Source organism: Gorilla gorilla, chromosome 6 (genome assembly GCF_029281585.2).
Source record: "Gorilla gorilla gorilla isolate KB3781 chromosome 6, NHGRI_mGorGor1-v2.1_pri, whole genome shotgun sequence".
NCBI classification, from domain to species: domain Eukaryota; kingdom Metazoa; phylum Chordata; class Mammalia; order Primates; family Hominidae; genus Gorilla; species Gorilla gorilla.
This window is the reverse complement of record NC_073230.2, coordinates 119,629,917-119,648,732: the sequence shown is the minus strand read 5'-3', so window position 1 is coordinate 119,648,732 and position 18,816 is coordinate 119,629,917. Positions and strand designations below refer to the sequence as shown.

The window sequence follows — 18,816 nt, the reverse complement described above, 5'->3', positions numbered from 1 at the left end:
CTGGATTTTCTGGTGTAAATTAAGAACGGCAGTTATAGCTCTGACCACTCGAAGTGTCATTCTAGGGTGAGGAGACAGGCAGAGTGGAGTGGATCACTCATCTAGCTCATCATTCACTTGCAGACAGGTAGCGATAGCTTGGAATCAGGAATTGTCTCTGGCCACAAACAACTTAGATCTTATATATGAAAAACACAGTTGAGAAAAATTATAATGAACAAAAGATAATTTTAAGGGCGTCCTACCTATCTAAACCTCTGTGTAATCTGAGTTCTTATCATTGGAATAAATTAGGTGTCTAGAAGATTATGTAGAAGACCAAGTCACCTTAGTCTCATGCAAAATAATATTCACCAAATTGCCAGCAACTTGAACTCTGTTTCTGCCTTTTTTGGGGAAACCTAATGTGTGAATATTGTTCGTTATAATACTTAGAGTGTCCTGTACTAGACCCTATGTTAGAATTGTATTGCAAAAATTAAATCAGAGAAATTGTTAGTCTCTCTTTAAAAATGTGAAGTGTCCTCTCATATGAGAGCTGTGTAAGTTAGCCTGTTGTCTTCTTCACATAGCACCAGATATGGTGCTAGTCACAGCAACTATCTTGGTCTTTGTAGTTGTTACTTTTATTTATCTTCTTTCATTTCTGGTTGTTTATTTTCTAAGCCTCTCTCCTTTTATTTTGAAAGTAGAGACAAAAGAGGAAAGGGAAGTAGAGGGAGATGTTTACATAGAGGCTGGAAGCCAGATAGCCACCCAGATGAACAGAGGTAACCCCAGCAGAGGAATAGCTGCATTCACCACAGCAGCGGGATTGGCAATGGGTACCAGATACGTTGTCATCCCAAATCCTCTCTTAACCAATGGCAATCTAGTCTGTCTCAGTGGCTGCCTGCCCAGTTGGTCTAAATGTGGTTTAAAACAACATCATCAATATTAAAGCCTTTCACACCTCTCCACTCATGTATTTATATGAACTGTTTTATCTCCAACATAAAAATAACATGTGGGACATCAGCTACTAGAAGGAAAACAAGCAAACAATGAGACATTGGTTGGTAATGTCATCCATCCACCTTGGATTATTGTTGAATAGTGTGAGCTGTTAACTATCCAAATTATATTCAAGTATTTCATCACCTGCTTAATCAAGCTGAAAAATAAGGAGTTAGACCACTTCAACTCCAGTGATTTGATTATGTGGTAAAGAGACTGGTGCATAAACATCAATCCTGGGAAATTAATTCATGAAAATTAGCTGGAGATACCCCCAGAGGCCTGTTTTGTATCTATTTTTTGCATAAAATGTTGAACTGACTACTTACTGAGGGTGTCTTGGGGGGACTAGAATGATTATGCATGATTCTGTAGTTATCTAGAGAGAAGCATGAAGAGGCTATGGAGTGACCTGAAAATGCATTCTGATTAAAGCTGAGTCTTGAACAGGAAAATTGCTTTGAAATGATTAAAGTTAAAATTGTTGGTAATGAAGGAAAACACTTGTCCTAGAATGAGGCCTTTGAAAGAGAGAGTCTCATTTCGAATCTCTTCCAAACCATAGGGCTTTGCTTTCAAATTGCAAAATATTGCATTGTATCAACCTATCACATTATCTCACCTTTGAAATTAATGAAAGATTAGGAGAATGTTCTAGATAAAAATCTGGCAAGGGATATCATGGGTGAAGATCTGCCCTTAGGAGAGTGAAGTCAGCAGCATCCTTTAGAGCTAACTTCGATGAATCTGCTCAGTGGAGCCTTTCCAAGGCTTGGCCACAACCTCTACTCTAGGGGTACTTGGCTCCTTTGTATGTCTAGCATGCCAGGTTGTAGTTCAAAACTTTGTTTAAACATCTGTCTTTCCCACCAGATCATGAGGTCCTAAGGGACAGGGATCATGTTCATTACCTTCTGTATATTTCCAGCATCTAGTAGGGTGCCAGTCCCACCTAGGATTGAGCCTATATCTCTGATTACATTTATTCTCTTTGGTAAATATTCACCTTTTCTTATATTTAAAGATGTTAATATTGCATCTGAAACTAGGAAACTTATAGTACAGAATTCAGACTTTTTAGCTGTTGGAAAGGTGATATCAGTATCTATAAACAGCATATTTAAACTATGTCTATGCCATATGTAACATAATACCCCCAGCAGAGACTGGGGCAGCTTCTAGAATCAAGCACATTAATATTTCTGCAGCCAGAAGTATGAATTGGCATACTCCGTGGGATAAATAGACTATAATTTTATAGCAGCTCAGGTCAGGTCAGATTTTGCTACCAGAGGGTTACAGAAAACTTCATATTTTTGGAACTCTTTCGATTTTAGAATTGCTAGTAAGGTACTGTGGACCTGTATTATATCTTCAGGAAGGAAAGAGTTCTTGTCTACAGGAAATATTCCTAGGTGCAAGGGCCATTACTCTTGTGAGTTCAGGGAGGATGAAGAAAATGATGCTGGGTCTTTTTGCACAGTAGCGTGCTTCCAGAACTATCACTACTGCTAGGGTCTCACAGGATGGTGATACCAGAGGGGGCAATCTGAGTAGCTCATTTCCCACAAAGAAAGCTCACCCATTGTGCCACCCCTGACTCTGTGCCTTTTAGCTTATCTGCTGCTCCTTCCTCCCTGTACTAACCTATCTATCCATTTTTTTCCAGAGCCTCCCTTCTCCACTCCTCCATTGCTTTCTATCTATTTTTTTTCTTTTATCCTTTTTGGCTCACCAAAGCTTAGATCTTAGGAGTTTCGAGGCTCTTCTTGTTTGCCTTCAGCATAGTTCTTTGGCACGTGATGCTCACATACCTCATTCACCTAAACAAGCAAAGCTTTGCTCTTATCAGGTTGTCTTTGAGTGCACATCAGTCAGTGCTTACATGGAATGGAAGCATTCTGTGTGCATGCCTTTGTTTTATTAGGAGTTGTGTTTATCTGTTCTGTATGCTGTGTAGATAAGCATTGTGGGAATGTGTAAGTGGATAATAGGCTAATACTGTTCTCTGTACGAACCTAGTCTCCTGTATCCAAAAATGTTGGTGAAAAAATTCAAATATGGATATGTTAATACATGTTTAAAAATAAAATAGGGAGCATCATTTATATGCTTTAATCTTTTTAAAAAATATCTTTTTGATAATTTTTAACAGTGCAATTGCTCATTTTTCCATGTGACATTTGGTTTTACCTGCCTTTATTTCTAATTCTGTTTGATTTACTTAAACCATGCATCTGTTTCGCTGGTATCCACAAGAAATCTCAATGTTACGCTATTTATTAAAGGAATCATTTTGTTCTTCTCACTTTTTCTTAGTCTCTTAGATTGCTTTTAAAGTTGTGCCTTTATTATGGTTGTTATTGTTCATGTGTAGTATTGACATGAGCAAAAAATGGTGACCAGAGAGGTGGGATCAGGAAAGCAGTGTCTCTGTACTGTCAAGACATCCCTCCACTTGTTGTATCATGTTGAATGCATGACATCACAGTAGAAGCTGCAAGTGAAGTCCTGTGCTTCTTGTTAGTGACCTTGCTCTCTCTTTGACACTCACAGATCTGGTCTCAGCAGTGATTATAAGGGCAACATCCTCCTTTGTGGTACCCAATCCAGAAAGAATTGGGGCATGTTGTCAGTGCGGTACCAGGAAGTGTACTAGGGAATTCCATATTCTACCTTTTAAAAATACTTTTGAGACTGTCTCACAGTTCTTTGTAGGGATAGATTGCTGTCAATCCATTGTGGTATATCGTCAGTGATTATGGAAACCCTCCTGTTACTTAACACTGTTTTCTGAAGAACTATAGATGTTTCCGTTAATGTAGGTTAAGGAATTTCCTTGATTCCCAGATAATAAAGTACAGCATTTCCAAACAAGCTTTCGTCCTTAATTCACTCATTCAGTAAATGCTTATTGCTGACAGGTAGTTCCCAATCTTGTTCAAAACACCGTGCTAATTTATAATATAGAAAAGGTGAGCTAGAACCTCTGCCTGTCCCATCAGAGACATTATAGGGTCTAGAGTATAGATCAGGGGTTGCTGAACAATGGCCCTCAGGCCAAATACAGCTCGCTGCCTGTTTTTGTAAATCAAGTTTCATTGGAACAAATGTTATATTCGCTAACATATTGTCCATGCCTGTTTTGTGCTGCAAGTACAGAGTTGAATAGTCGCAACAGAGATCATATGGCCTGTAAGCCTAAACTATTTACTGTCTGACCCTTTAGAGAAAATGTTTGCTGACCCTTGCTATAGAGATGGAAACATAGATTATTACATAACATCACAGAAGAAACAGTACCTTATTGTGGGAGCAGCATGAATTTTGAACCATGCCTATTTCAAATCTTGCTTCTATCATTTACTAGCCTTACAGCCTTCATCATGTTACTTAGTAATTCTGAGCTTTATTTTTTTTTCTTTTGCAAAATGCAATTAGTAATATCTATACTGCAGGTTTAATTTTAGTAGTAGGAGAGGTTATTTATATGTAAGGCCCTCAGAGTATAACAATAGTCAATAAATGTTCACTTGTCAAAATAATAGGATGACACATAAGTAGGATGACTATATATCCTAGAGCCACCTTGGTTTACACCTACTGTCCCAGTTTAATTATTAATAACCCCCTTCACTCTTAAGTGTCCTAATTTGGGTAATAGATTGCATGGTCACACTATGCTTAGGGAATTTCTTAAAGTTTCATTTGTGATTATCTTATTTTGATGAGGCACCAAATTTATTTTAAAACTGTAAGTTTTATTTAAAACTTATTTTAAAGCTGTAAGTACTATGATAAGAAAGTAAATTACTTTGTATTGGTCATTGCTGACCTAACCACACAAACGTTTTGGTTCCTATATTATTAAACTTTGTTCCTTTAAGCAAGAAACATTTATTAACCCAATAATAATGTTTTCAAAATCTCATTACGGAGACTTAGAAATAACTAAACCAGTGAGAAGAAAATTGGTTTTCTGATGTGACAACCTTGCAGTAAGAGGCCCAGGAGGAGTGGGTTCTGCCTTTGATGAAATACGGTTGCATTTGGGGGGAGAAAAACTATGGGAGAACTGAGCCTGTTTTTTTTTGAGCCTGACAAAGGTTGTAGCCACTACTGTGCTCATTTTGTTTATTTGAATTAAGTTGGGGCCTGAACCATTGGTTTCCCCTTTAAACAAGGGCCTGAAGGTAGGGATCACTGGCAGATAAGTTATGGTCCAAAAGGGGTCACCACTTTTGATGATACCTCACTAGCCTTATACTCACCACTAGCCTTATACATTCTAAGAGAAAACACTGAATGATAGCTGTGTAATCCTCTGGATCCGAAGGTGGGAGGTCAAGAAAATAAGAGTTGTGCTACTTTATAAAAAATATATTTAACTCAAATATATTGATCTTTATATTGGGAAGAACTGGATATTGGGGAGACCCTTTGCCAGGCCTTGATTCCTTGGTCAGGAACAAATGGATATGAATTGGAGTGGCTGGGAGGGACTCCGTGGAAGAGTCAGGACTGAATTGGGTCTTACAAGAGAGATCCAGGGATCTAAGGAAGAGGATTACAAACTGGAAGGACAACAGTAATCAGAAGCAGGCAGATAGATATGGTATGTCCTGTTGTAGGTGCTCTGGAGAGGCCCTGAGAGTAAAGTACTTGTACTGAGAAATCATGAAGATGAGTTTGGAAGGTTGTGACTGTGAAGGACCTTTGATATCAGATTGGAGAGCTGACATTTCTTTAAGCATTGAGAAATCAGTACTTATTTTAGAACAACATTTCAAATTTTGGATATTGTTTCAGTTCGTTTTGACTTTCAAACATAATTGTAGGTAATTTAATATTGTAGAATAAATATCATCTGACTGCTGCTTTGTTTATTTGGAAATTTCTCTCTCTTCTTATGCTGCTAAGTAAAATTCATCAAAATATTTTATTTGCTAAAATTGCAGGTTGTTTCTCCTGCTTACAAAATATTTTAATCAAATGGATTTAAAAGTGTTGTGCTTCACCTCATTCCTCACACCTGACATTGATCATCTTCTGACCCTGCCTCTAGTTCTGACATGGTTTGACTGTGTCCCCACCCAAATCATATCTTGAATTATAGTTCCCATAATCTCCATGTGTCATGGGAGGGACCTGGTGGGAGGTATTTGAATCATGGAGGCAGTTTCCCTCATGCTATTCTCATGATAGTGACTGAGTTCTCATGGGATCTGGTGGTTTTATAAAGAGCTTTCCCCCTTTTGCTTGAAACTTCTCCTTGCTGCTGCCATGTGGAGAAGGACATGCTTGCTTCCCCTTCTGCCATGATTGTAAGTTTCCTGAGGCCTCTCCAGCCATGCTGAACTGTGAGTCAATTAAACCTCTATCCTTTGTAAATACGGTCTCAAGTAGGTCTTTATTAGCAGCGTGAGAATGGACTAATACAGTAAGTTGGTACTGGGAGTGGGGTTCTGCTTAAAGATACCCCAAAAAGTAGAAGCAACTTTGGAACTGGGTAACAGGCAAAGGTTGGAACAGTTTGGAGGGATCAGAAAAAGACAGGAAAGTGTGAGAAAGTTTGGAACTTCCTAGAGACTTGGAGGGCTCAGAAGACAAGAAGATATGGGGAAGTTTGGAACTTCCTAGAGACTTGTTTAATAGCTTTGAGCAAAATACTGTTAGTGATATGGACAATAAAATCTAGGCTGAGGTGGTCTCAGATGGAGATGAGGAACTTTTTTGGGAACTGGAGCAAAGATGACTTTTGTTATGCTTTAGCAAAGAGACTGGTGGCATTTTCCCCCTGCCCTAGAGATCTGTGGAACTTTAAACTTGAGAGAGATGATTTAGGATATCTGCTGGAAGAAATTTCTAAGCAGCAAAGCATTCAAGAGGTAACAGAGTAGAAAGTTTGGAGAATTTGCAGCCTAATGATGCGGTAGAAAAGAAAAACTCATTTTCTTGGGAAAAATTGAACCCAGCTGCAGAAATTTGTGTAAGTAATGAGGAGCCCAATGTTAATTGCCAAAACAATGAGGAAAATGTCTCCAGGGCATGTCAGAGACCGTCATGGCAGCCCCTCCCATCACAGGCCTGGAGGCCTAGGAGGGAAAAATGGTTTCATGGACTGGGCCCAGGACCTGCCTGCTCTAAGCAGCCTCAGGACATGGTGCCCTGAGTCCCAGATGCTTTGGATTCAGCCGTGGCTAAAAGGGGCCAAGGTACAGCTCAGACCATTGCTTCAGAGGGTACAAGCCCCAAGCCTTGGCAGCTACCATGTGGTTGGGCCTGCAGATGCATAGAAGTCAAGAATTGAGGTTTGGGAACCTCCATCTAGACTTTAGAGGATATATGGAAATGCCTGGATGTCCAGGAAGGAGTCTACTGCAGATGGGGAGCTCTCATGAAGAGCCTCTACTAGGGCAGTGTGGAAGGGAAATGTGGGATTGGAGCCCTCACACGGAGTCCCCACTGGGGCACTGCCTAGTGGAACTGTGAGAAGAGGGCCACCGTCCTCCAGACCCCAAAATGGTAGATCCACTGACAGCTTGCATTGTGCACCTGGAAAAGCTGCAGACACTCAACACCACCCCATGAAAGTAGCCAGAAGGGGAGGTGTTCCCTGCAAAGCCACAGGGACGGAGCTGCCCAAGGCCATTGGAGCTCACCTCTTGCATCAGCGTGACCTGGATATGAGACATGGAGTCAAAGGAGAATCATTTTGGAACTGTAAGGTTTAATGACTACCCTACTGGATTTCAGACTTGCATGGGGCCTGTAGTCCCTTTGTATTGTCCAGTTTCTCCCATTGGAATGGGTGTATTTACCCAATGCCTGTACCCTCATTGCATCTAGGACGTAACTAACTTGCTTATGATTTTACAGGCTCATAGGCGGAAGGGACTTGCCTTGTCTCAGATGAGACTTTGGACTTAGACTTTTGGGTTAATGGTGGAATGAGTTAAGAATTTGGGGGACTGTTGGAAAGACACGATTGTGTTTTGAAATGAGAGGACATGAGATTTGGGAGGGGCTGGGTGTGGAATGATATGGTTTGGTTGTGTCCCCACTTTAATCTCATCCTGAATTGTAATTTCCACAATCCCCACATGTCATGGGAGGGACCTAGTAGGAGGCAATTGAATCATGGGGTCAATCACCCTCATGTTTTTGTTGTGATAGTGATTGAGTCTCATGAGATCTGATGGTTTTATAAAGGGCTTTTCCCCCTTTTGCTCAGCACTTCTGCTTGCTGCCACCATGTGAAGAAGGATATGTTTGCTTCCCCTTCTGCTATGATTGTAAGTTTCCTCACAGTAACTGTGAGTCAATTAAACCTCTTTCTTTTATAAATTACCCAGTCTTGGGTATGTCTTTATTAGTTATTAGCAGCATGATAATGGAATAATACGAGTTCTGAAAATCTTTTTTTGTTTTTGTTTTTGTTTTGTTTTTTTTAGCTTCTAAACAGAAATATATTGCTCACAGTTCTGGAGGTTAGGAAATCCAAGATTAAGGGGCTAGCAAATTCAGTGTCTGGTGAGGGCCCCTCACATGGTAGGAGTGCCTGAACATCTTTTTAAAAATGTCTTTCCTCCCGCTAATAGTCTTGTGCTTCCTGATTTTCTTTCCTGTGTTTTGTCCTCTATCCCAACTCAAGGCTCTTTTGCATTTGCTTGTCCTTATCTTGTCCTTGCAAGCCTTTCCCTCAAGAGAGGGTGAAACTACCTGAAGCCAAGAAATGAAAGAGTGTTAGGTAGACTATAGGTTTGTGGAAAGGGAGGGGAGGGAACAAAAGCCACACACACCTGTCCCCCTGGCATCTGAAGGAAAGGCTGGGCTCATGAAGACTGTGTCTACCAGATGCCAAAATAACTTCTCAGTGGAGCCAACTCAATCAAAGACAGGCAATTCAGTGCAAATTTAGTCCATGTGGTTCGTTGGCATTGTGTGGGCAAAACAAACCCATTGACTGATATCCCAGATCACTTTCCAGCCAGTAATTTTGGTGTTTCCTAAAACAGAGATTCCTAAAGTGGGAAGCAGGAATATTCAAGTAGTGAATACAATGATCCATGGGAGGCAAGAAAAAAAATTAGAACTTCTATTTGTATCTAAAGTAAGAATCTAAGCCATATTAACATTTGATTTTATGGATTGTTAATAGCATATATGTAATTTTAACATAAATAATTGGGATGAATCCTCAAATTTTCTGCTGATGCATAATCAAAACAGTTTGGTGACTACTATTCTAGATTATGAATTTCCAATCTGTGGGCTCAGTGCCCTCCCACTCTACCATAGGGGCAAGTTATTACAAGAGTTCTATTAAGACACGTAGGTGAACTTATCTTCACATTCAGTAGATACTGAAAATGCAATGATCTGCTCAAGGTTTCAGGGTTCATTTAATATGCTTTTGCTATTGTGTTTTGAAATTTACTGTAAAAGTAACTTTCTTATACCTGAAAATGTGAATCCATTGAAGGAGACACAGTTACACATGGGACACAAATAAGTAAGGAAAGGGGAGAATCAAGTTCCAATAAGATGTTAGGTTGGTTGTTCAAAGTATTTAACCTACTGGAAGAGTTATTTATACTTAAGCATCTCTCTCTTTTTCTTCAAAGCAAAAATTGTTTTGTTTTTCTCTCAACATATTTCTTTGTTCCCCTATTTTGAGGAGTAAGTATTAGGACATTTCATGGACCTGACTTCTAGCACTGTGTTGTTTAGGGTTTTTTTGTTTTTGTTTTTGTTTTTTTTTTTTTTGTGATGGAGTCTTGCTCTGTCACCAAGGCTGCAGTGCAGTGGCATGATCTCGGCTCACTGCAACCTCTGACTCCTGGGTTCAAGCAATTCTTCTGCCTCAGCCTGGCGAGTAGCTGGGATTACAGGCAGGCGCCACTGCATCTGGCTAATTTTTGTATTTTTAGTAGAGACAGGGTTTTGCCATGTTGGCCAGGCTGGTCTTGAACTCCTGACCTCAAGTGATCTGTCCACCTCGGCCTCCCAAAGTGCTGGGATTACAGGCATGAGCCACCACACCCGGCTGCGTAGCGTTTTTTTAATTCATGTGTGTATTAGTTTGCTAGGACTGTTATAAGAAAATACCACAGATTGTGGCTTAAACAACAGAAATTTATTTTCTGACAATTCTGGAACTAGAAGTCCAAGATCAAGGGTTCAGTATATGTTTGGTTTTTTTCTGTAGTCCCCCTCCTTGGCTGTTGATGGCCACCTTCTTGCCATGTTCTCACATGACCTTCTCTGTGTGCACATGTGCTTCTGGTGTTTCTCTGTGTGTCATAATCTCCTCTTCTCATAAGGTCACTAATCTGGTTGCCTTCAGGCCTCATTTTAACTTAATCATCCCTTTAAAGTTTCCATATCCAAATACAGTCACATTCTGAGGTATCAGGAGTTAAGACTTCAACATATAAAGTTGAGGGAACACAATTTAGCACATAACAATGTGTACTTACTTATTGATGAGTCTATTTTTTCAGGAAAGAACGTGGGACCTAGCAGTATTGAGAAGCAACTATATTAGGGCAACTATATTCTTATTTGTCAAGGACAGTCCTGATTTATTTTTATTATCCTGACTTAATAAAAATAGCACCCCCTTGGACTGCCAGAAGTGTTTCATTTGGATGATGAATGATATGGTGATCCTGATAGAAAGCTTCTAGAACCAGAGTTCATGTATTTGAGTCTCAGCTCGAAAAATACATTGCTGCACCTAGACTACCTCGGCTATGAAATAGAGGCAGTAACAGTACTTACCCCATGGCTTATTGTAAGAATTAAATGAGTCAGTATGTGTAAGTCATTCAGAACACTGCCCTCCATAGAGTAAGCCCTGAGTGTAACACTGAGTAAGCAAAGAGCAGGAGGATTGTATATGTCAAGTGTGATGGTGAATTTTATGTGTCAGCTTGGCTGTGCCAGTGTGCTCAGATCTTTGGTCGAACATTATTCCGGATGTTTCTTTGAGGGTGCTTTTGAATGAGATTTACATTTAAATTGATCGACTTTGAGTAAAGCAGATTACTGTCTGTAATGTGGGTAAGCCTCTTCAATCAGTTGAAGGCCTGAATAGAACAACAGGATGACTTCCCCTGAATAAGAAGGAACACACCAGCAGATCGTCTTCAGACCTCACCTGCAACATTGACTCTTCCTGGTTCACCAGCAGTCTGCCTTTGGACTCGAACTGCAACGAACTGCAACTTTTTCCTGGGTCTCCAATCAGCTGACCTCCCTTGTCAGATTTTGGACTTGCCAAGCCTCCACAATCACATGTGCTGATTCCTTAAAGATAAATCTCTCTCTCTCTCTCTCTCTCTCTCTCTCTCTCTCTCTCTCTCTCTATGTATATATATATATATATATATATATATACACACACACATACTGTTGGTTCAGTTTCTCTGGAGAACCTAGCTAATACAGCCAGTATGCAAGTCAAAACTGTACCTGAAGGATAATTTTTAATTTTTACAAAGTTCATATATTTCTGGATTTTTATCTTTCTGTATTCACTATACTCTTTGCCTGCCTATAGACATATCAATTTTAAAAAATGGAGATCCATGACAAGACACTATGGAGGATGAATAGACACACACTCTCTCTCTATTATTCTCAGCATTAAAAAAAAGAAACCCTGAAATTTGCATTCCCATACCATGTTTTGAAGCAATATTGATGTTATCTGATAGAATTCTCATCATTCATCATTGTGAAGATGAATTATTTTTTTCAGGAAGCAAGAGTAGTAGCCTTAATAAATGTTTAAAATAAAAGAATTCTAAGATTGGTTTTGGTAAAATGAGTGTTGATTAAAAAAAAATTGAATCACTATGCCCAAAACTGAGTCCAAAGCTAAGCAAGCAAGCAGATATATTGGCAAGAGTTCAGCCAAGTTAGAAGACTGGCAAATCACCCTTATGAAAAAGAAGTTAAACATCTTGAAGAGCAAATAAAGGCTTGAGGTACATCTGAGTAGCAGCTATCAAATTTTAAAAAGGGTTATTGTAGAAGAGACGGAGACCAGCTGTTTTCCAACTCTGCTGAGCTCAGATAAGAACAAAACTGGATAAAAACTGCAATATGACAGATCATTTAGGTCTAGGGAAGTATTTCCTGGAAGTTAACATAGATGGAGTGGTTTTTTAGGATGTTCTGGAATACATTCAAGGGATTCTTTAAAGTTGATTAGGTTTTCCTTTTCCAGACGTGAAACAAAGTGGAAACTACAGATTTAGGTTCCCCAACTGAATAATCAGCAGAATCACTAGGGTCAGGTGGGGTGAGGAGACTTTAAAAAAAAAACAGAGACTTCATTTCTATGAAGTAATAGAGGTAGCTTACAGGATATATTGTTGAGAGTAAAAGCAAGGTGCACAAGAGAATATAGCATGTTACCTTTGGTATAAGTCTAAAAGGGAAAAAGGAATATGTATGTATCCTTATTTGCTTTTTTTCCGCTTCAAAAAGGAAACACAGAAACAACAAACCAGAAACTAATAAAATTAGTTACCTATTGCGGATGGGGTGGAAGATGGGAATGGGATTTCTCTTTGTATACTTTTTGTTTCAGTTTCCTATTGCTGATCTAATAAATTCCCATAAATGTATCTCCTTACAACAACACAAATGTACTATTTTACAGTTCTGGATGTCAAAAGTCCAATATGGGTCTCACTGGGCTAAAGTTAAGATGTCAGCAGGGCTGCATTCCTTCTGAAAGTTCTAGAGGATAATTCATCTCCTTCCTTTCTCTAGCTTCGAGAGGCCGCCTGCATTCCTTGGCTCATGGTCCTTTTCTCCACCTACAAAGCCAGCAGCACTGCATTTTCAAATCTCTTTGAATCTGACCCTTCTGCCTCCTGCTTTCACTGTTTAGGACCCTTGTGATTACATTCAGGCCCATAAAATAATAGAGAATATTCTTGTTATCTTAAGGTCAACTGGTTAGCATCTTAATTCTTCTTTATTCTCTAACATATTCACAGCTTCTGGCAATTAAGATGTGGACATCTTTTGCCAGGACAGTGGCGGGGAGGCATCATTCTGCCTACCACATCTTTAAAAAATAATCTTAACTTTTGAATGATGTAAATCTATATATATTCAAAAATAAAATGGAATCAAAAATGGGTAATAAAAGCAAACTCTAAAACTGAGTATAAATAGAAACAAATAAGCCTACCTCTATATCAAATGGTAACATAACTATACTGGGGAGAAAAAAAAGAATTTATTCCAGGCCAGGCGCAGTGGCTCACGCCTGTAATCCCAGCACTTTGGGAGGCTGAGGCAGATGGATCACTAGGTCAGAAGATCGAGACCATCTTGGCTAACACGGTGAAACCCCCTCTCTACTAAAAATACAAAAAATTAGCTGGGCGTGGTGGCTTGTGCCTGTAGTCTCAGCTACTCAGGAGGCTGAGGCAGGAGAATGGCATGAACCTGGGAGGCGGACCTTGCAGTGAGCCAAGATCATGCCACTGCACTCCAGCCTACAAGTCCACCCTTAAACTGAGATATATTTTAAGGACTAAAATAATTACATAGACATCTTAATTTGTACTCAGCAGATTTATTGTTGGTAATGGTTGTAGTGTAGTCACCTTGAAACTATTTTGAGTATATTTTAGGAAAGTATAAATGAATAAATGTGTTAATGTTGTGGGGAAGAGGGAGATAAAATATGGAGTGCAGAAGGTGAGGGAGAACTTTGTGGTATTGGATTTTTTATGTGTATTCCCTGAAATGGCATAGAATATTGACACCCCAGGAGCACTGAGCACACCTAGTACTAAACCTTGGTTTCTAAATAATGGCCAGGCACAGTGGCTCACACCTGTAATCCCAGCACTTTGGGAGGCTGAGGCGGGTGGATCACGAGGTCAAGAGATCGAGACCATCCTGGCCAACATGGTGAAACCCTGTCTCTACTAAAAATACAAAAAATTAGCTGGGCGTGGTGGCGGGCACCTGTAGTCCCAGCTACTCAGGAGGCTGAGGCAGGAGAATGGCGTGAACCCAGGAGGCGGAGCTTGCAGTGAGCCGAGATCATGCCACTGCACTCCAGCCTGGGTGACAGAGTGAGACTCCGTCTCAAAAGCAAACAAACAAACAAACAAGAAACCAAGGCACTTTAAAGAAATGTCTGATCTCAGGGGGAGAAGGTATTAGGTGCAAGGTAAGCCTGTAACAACTAATAGTGCCAAAAAGTAAGGTAGCACTAAAATACTGATGGAGATGTATCCAAAGGACACATAGAGCTCCCACTGGCCAAACTTAAGACATTTGAGCATCAAACAGATAAATAAAAAGTAGTCACAGATTTTGACTTAAAAAAAGGACTTCTTGATATTACAATAGAGGCAGTTAGGGTGAAAGGGAAAGCACTTTTTTTTTTAGAGAACGATGCCAACTAATAAATGCAAAAGAAGGAATAGATTTGGAAAATCATTATTTTTGTAATCCCTAATGTAATAAGTGATTCAGACAGGATCATCAATGAATGTTAACACAATTAGATGAAATATAGCTGGCATATAGGATATTTACATTATTACAAAATATCTCACAGAGTTATTAATTACAGAAGGAAAAAGATTTATTTATGATGGAGAAATCTAGTCAATATTGCCTTAAGTGATCAAACTTGGCATCACAACAATGAGACGCACCGATATTTTGTGCCTCCTGATTTGATGGAACTTGACTCTAGTCATGAGGGAAAAAAAATCAAGCAATTCCAGATATAGGACATTTTACAAGGCAGCTTGCTGGGACTCCAGATTAAAAGAAATTAAATGTAAACCGAAGCAAAGTAATGACCACCAAATGCAATTTGTGACCCTTGATTAGACCTTGAATTTTTAAATAATGGCTATAAAAGACATCACTGGGACAATTGGAAAATTTTGAATATGGACTATGTAATAAGTAATATTGTATCTACATTAAATATCTTGTGTATAATAATGGTATCATGTTCATATATGAAACGGTCTTCATTCTCAAGAGATATATGTTGAAGTATTCAGGGATAAATTTAGCATGATGTCAACAACTATCAAACAGTTTAGAAGAAGTAGCTGTGTACATGTCACATATATGTACATACACATAAAATGAGAAAAAAATGAATGCAGCAAAATGTAAATGCTTACTTTTGATGGAGCTGTTTTCTGTACCACACTTTCAAATTTTTTACAGGTCTGATTTTCAAAATAACAAGTAGAAGAAAAAAAAAACCCTTTATTGAGCCCAAGGGCTTCTTGCTACCCTTCGTGCATATTTAGTTTGTATTTCAAGTTGTTGTTAAAAGATTTTTCTTCTTCTTCTTCTGTGTAAACAATGTGTTTTTGATTATCTTTTTGGAAGCCTTCCCTGACATCCAGTTCCGTCTTCGAGTCTCTAGACAATGTGATTTTTTTTGAATACGTACGATAGCAAATAGAAGAGATTTCCTGAATTCATGTGATAGCAAATAGAAGAGCTTCAGTGAAAGGAATGTTTTATGTTAATCTCTGTGGAAGTCCAGTTTATAGGAAAAACATTTGAAAATAAAATGGTAAATAAAGTGTACATATAGTATTACTTTATAACTGGCACTCAGTAAATATGTGCTAAATCTGAGTGTATTTTGTAAGCTTCTAAATACCATTAAAATGTCACCTGATAGTAACTATAACAACAATTTTTTTAAAAACACAGATTTCCAGGCCCTCCTTCAGACCTGTTGAAGGGTAATCTCTTAAGATAAGACCCTGATCTGCCTTTTAAACAAGTTTACTATGTTCTCCTGTTCACTGAAATTGATGTCTTTAAGATTTAAGATGTTTAAGGGCTCCCTTCCTGTCTTTGGGCTCAGCCTTAAGTCCTCCCCCTCACCTCCTCTTCCATCCTCGCCAATCTCTGCTCGCCTCTGCTGATGGGGATTCTTTACCATCTGCCATGATCTGTATACTTTATTATTTTTCCTCGCTACCCATCCCACCTTGTTTGCTTTCTCTTTGTTTTCCACCTCTCTCCATGAGTACTAGATCCGTGTTACTCAGTGTACTCTCCATGGAGACAGCCCACCCAGTCTCACACCTAACTCCTGCTGCTCATCTAGTAGGTGGGACAATGTTTTTCACAAAATATATATATTTTTTAGGACTCTGTGATTTTTCCATAAAGAAAGTCTCTCTAGGATACCAGTGACTCTGCGGGAAACTCTGAGAATATACGCCAGATTTATGCTTCCTGGGTCTATGCAAATAGGCTCTTGAGGCTAATGGTTAAGATGGTGGACTCTGGAGTCAAACTGCTTGGTTCTAAAGACAGACTAACTGCTTGGTAGCTGTATGACTTTTGGCAAATTTTTTAACCTCTTGGAGCGTTGCTTTCTCATTTGTAAAAGGGAAATACTAACAGAACCTACTTCAAATGGTTTTTGTGAGGATTAAAGGAGTTTACATACAATAGCACCTAGAAAAATGCTATATAGGTGCTTACTGTTTTTTTCTTTGTATTTCAATAGCTACAAAAGGTGTTTACTATTTTTTTTATTCATCATCACTTCTCCCTGGAATGTTAAACCTGGATTAAATTCTGCTTTCAAGCTGTTAATAATGATTCTTATAAAATGATCTCTTTATTGCTTTCTTTCTGTTTCTCATGAATTAAGGTTTCCCTAGGACTTCTGCATGCCCATGCCACACATATCCTGTGGCCCCCAGAGCGCTGGCAGAAATTGGAATCTGTTCTTCCTCCAGAGCGCTTACCAGTACAGAGAGAAGAGGAATGACTGCATGAATCTACCTGAGTTGCTGGCATTGGGAGGCCAGTTACTGGAAAGGAATGGAAAAAAGAAGCCTCCAAAAGGGAAAAACTTCTGACAATATGATGCTGTGCGAGAAATATTTACAGCACATTAAGACGATCTGTATTATTAAATAAATAATTTTCAAATGTTAAACAGTATTAAATGGCACCTGATTTTGTGTTAAATTTTAGTTCCCTGTTGTTTAATGCCCCCAAAATATGCAGACCTTTGGGAATATAAAAATATTGCACCCACATGTCTTAATGGGGCTAAATTTCAGATTATTTGTTACATATACTTATTATATTGATTGTTGGGTTTTGATTTTGGTGCTTGCTGCTGAAATAAATTGAAAATTAATATTCAATAAAAATGATGTATTTGCCACTTACTGTTAAGGTAGAACAAGAAGGAACACATAGTATACACATAATGATGGGAATTACATTGTGATTTGTAGTATCTACAAAGCAGTAACTGCCAGTTAGGAAGAACAGTAAACAGTGATGTTAAAATAAAACAATGATTTGCTAAGGTCCTGTTTTGAGTATTTAATTCTCACTGAGTACATCAATTAATGAGGAATTTCTTATCTTTTCTGAAAATAAGGAATTAAAGTAATGGAGAACCCATTCTATCGATACTTGCATACAGTCAAGCCTTTCTTATTGGCCCTTTTTAATCCAACATTTCTGAGTGATCTCATGCCGATTCACAATGATGGGTAAACCCCTTTATCCGCCTTTAGTCATACTATGTGTTTAAAAGTTCTGAGTGAAACAGAAGAAAAAACAGTCCAGATCAGCCACGTTTGATTTTCTTCCCCTAATTATTTCTCAGTATTCACGTCTGTAATACTGAAATCACCAATTGCAAAGTTATAGTAGAATCATAGCGTCTGTAATTTGTATGGATAATGGAATAAATTCCCTGCATCTAAGTCTGTGTTTATGAAAGCTTCTTTTTCTCCCATTGGTTAGAGGTTTGTGTAAATTAGTATTAGCATAATCATATTCAATAAATATTAATGAGCACTTATATACTAATGTTGGACAGGATTTTTTTTAAAAAACAGATCTGCTTACAATTTTTCTGTGGCTCTTCATTGCCCTTCTCAATTCTTCAGTTCCATTTTCTCTTTTCCCCAACTCGAACTTCATACCCTGGCTTTTAACTGCAGTTTACCAAATACTGCTATTTCAAAGCTTGTAATTTTTTTCTTTCTTGGCAAAGTGCGTCCCTTGGAATTATGTGTAAAATGTTTAGTGCATAAGGGTATTGACCTTTACTTGCTGGAACACAGGAGGGTCTATGGGTCATATAGGAGGGGATTGGGAGTACTGAGGGGAGGTAGAGTAAAGAACAAATAGACAGGTGCTGGTAGTGGCTGCTATTTACCACTGGTATAGAAGAGTTCAATATTTTAAGTTTACCCCATTGGCTATCAGCCTTGCTACCTTGTTGACTACCCGTGCCATTGTTACTCGAACTATTCATTCAAGATTGTATATCTTTGGAGGGAAGGTAAATGCTCTTTCTATTCAATTTTCTATTCACTAGCCATCCAGCACATCACCAGCAGAGTTAATGCCTAATGCTTGTTGAACAGCTCAGCTGACTAGTTACTTCCTCAGGAATACATCCCCAGGCAAAGTCACTGCTCTACCTGGTATATACATTCATTAATGTATCAGTCTGCATGTTAATGATTCGTGTACATACTTTCTCCCCTACTAGACTGTGAACTAGTAGTCTAATCTAGAGCAGGGTTTATCTTGCTCAACTTGGTCATACGATTGCTCATAATTGGCAATAAAATCCTGTCCAATCAATGTATGAATCCTAGGCACTGGGTTAAGGACAGGAAAATCAAAGTAGATAAAACAAAGGTTCTTATAGTTGACTGGTGGGGGCAGGAGGAACTGTAAAGAGGCAAAGAGTTAACATACAATTGAGCAGTAGGTATAGAGCATGGAATAGGTGCA

The 18,816-nt window shown here is 38.8% G+C and overlaps 1 protein-coding gene across 4 annotated transcripts in view; it reads left to right on the top strand.

Annotated features, from left to right (window-relative positions):
- IMMP2L (inner mitochondrial membrane peptidase subunit 2) overlaps nucleotides 1–17,771 on the top strand; it is an 888,292-nt gene extending 870,521 nt beyond the window's left edge. For all 4 annotated transcript variants that reach the window (XM_031013153.3, XM_055347242.2, XM_063708728.1 and 1 more), the window contains one exon: nucleotides 16,694–17,771. In XM_031013153.3, coding sequence (XP_030869013.1) covers nucleotides 16,694–16,813 — 120 coding nt within the window. In that variant the 3' untranslated portion in view covers nucleotides 16,814–17,771. The remainder of the gene's footprint in view (nucleotides 1–16,693) is intronic.
- Nucleotides 17,772–18,816: the final 1,045 nt, after the last annotated feature.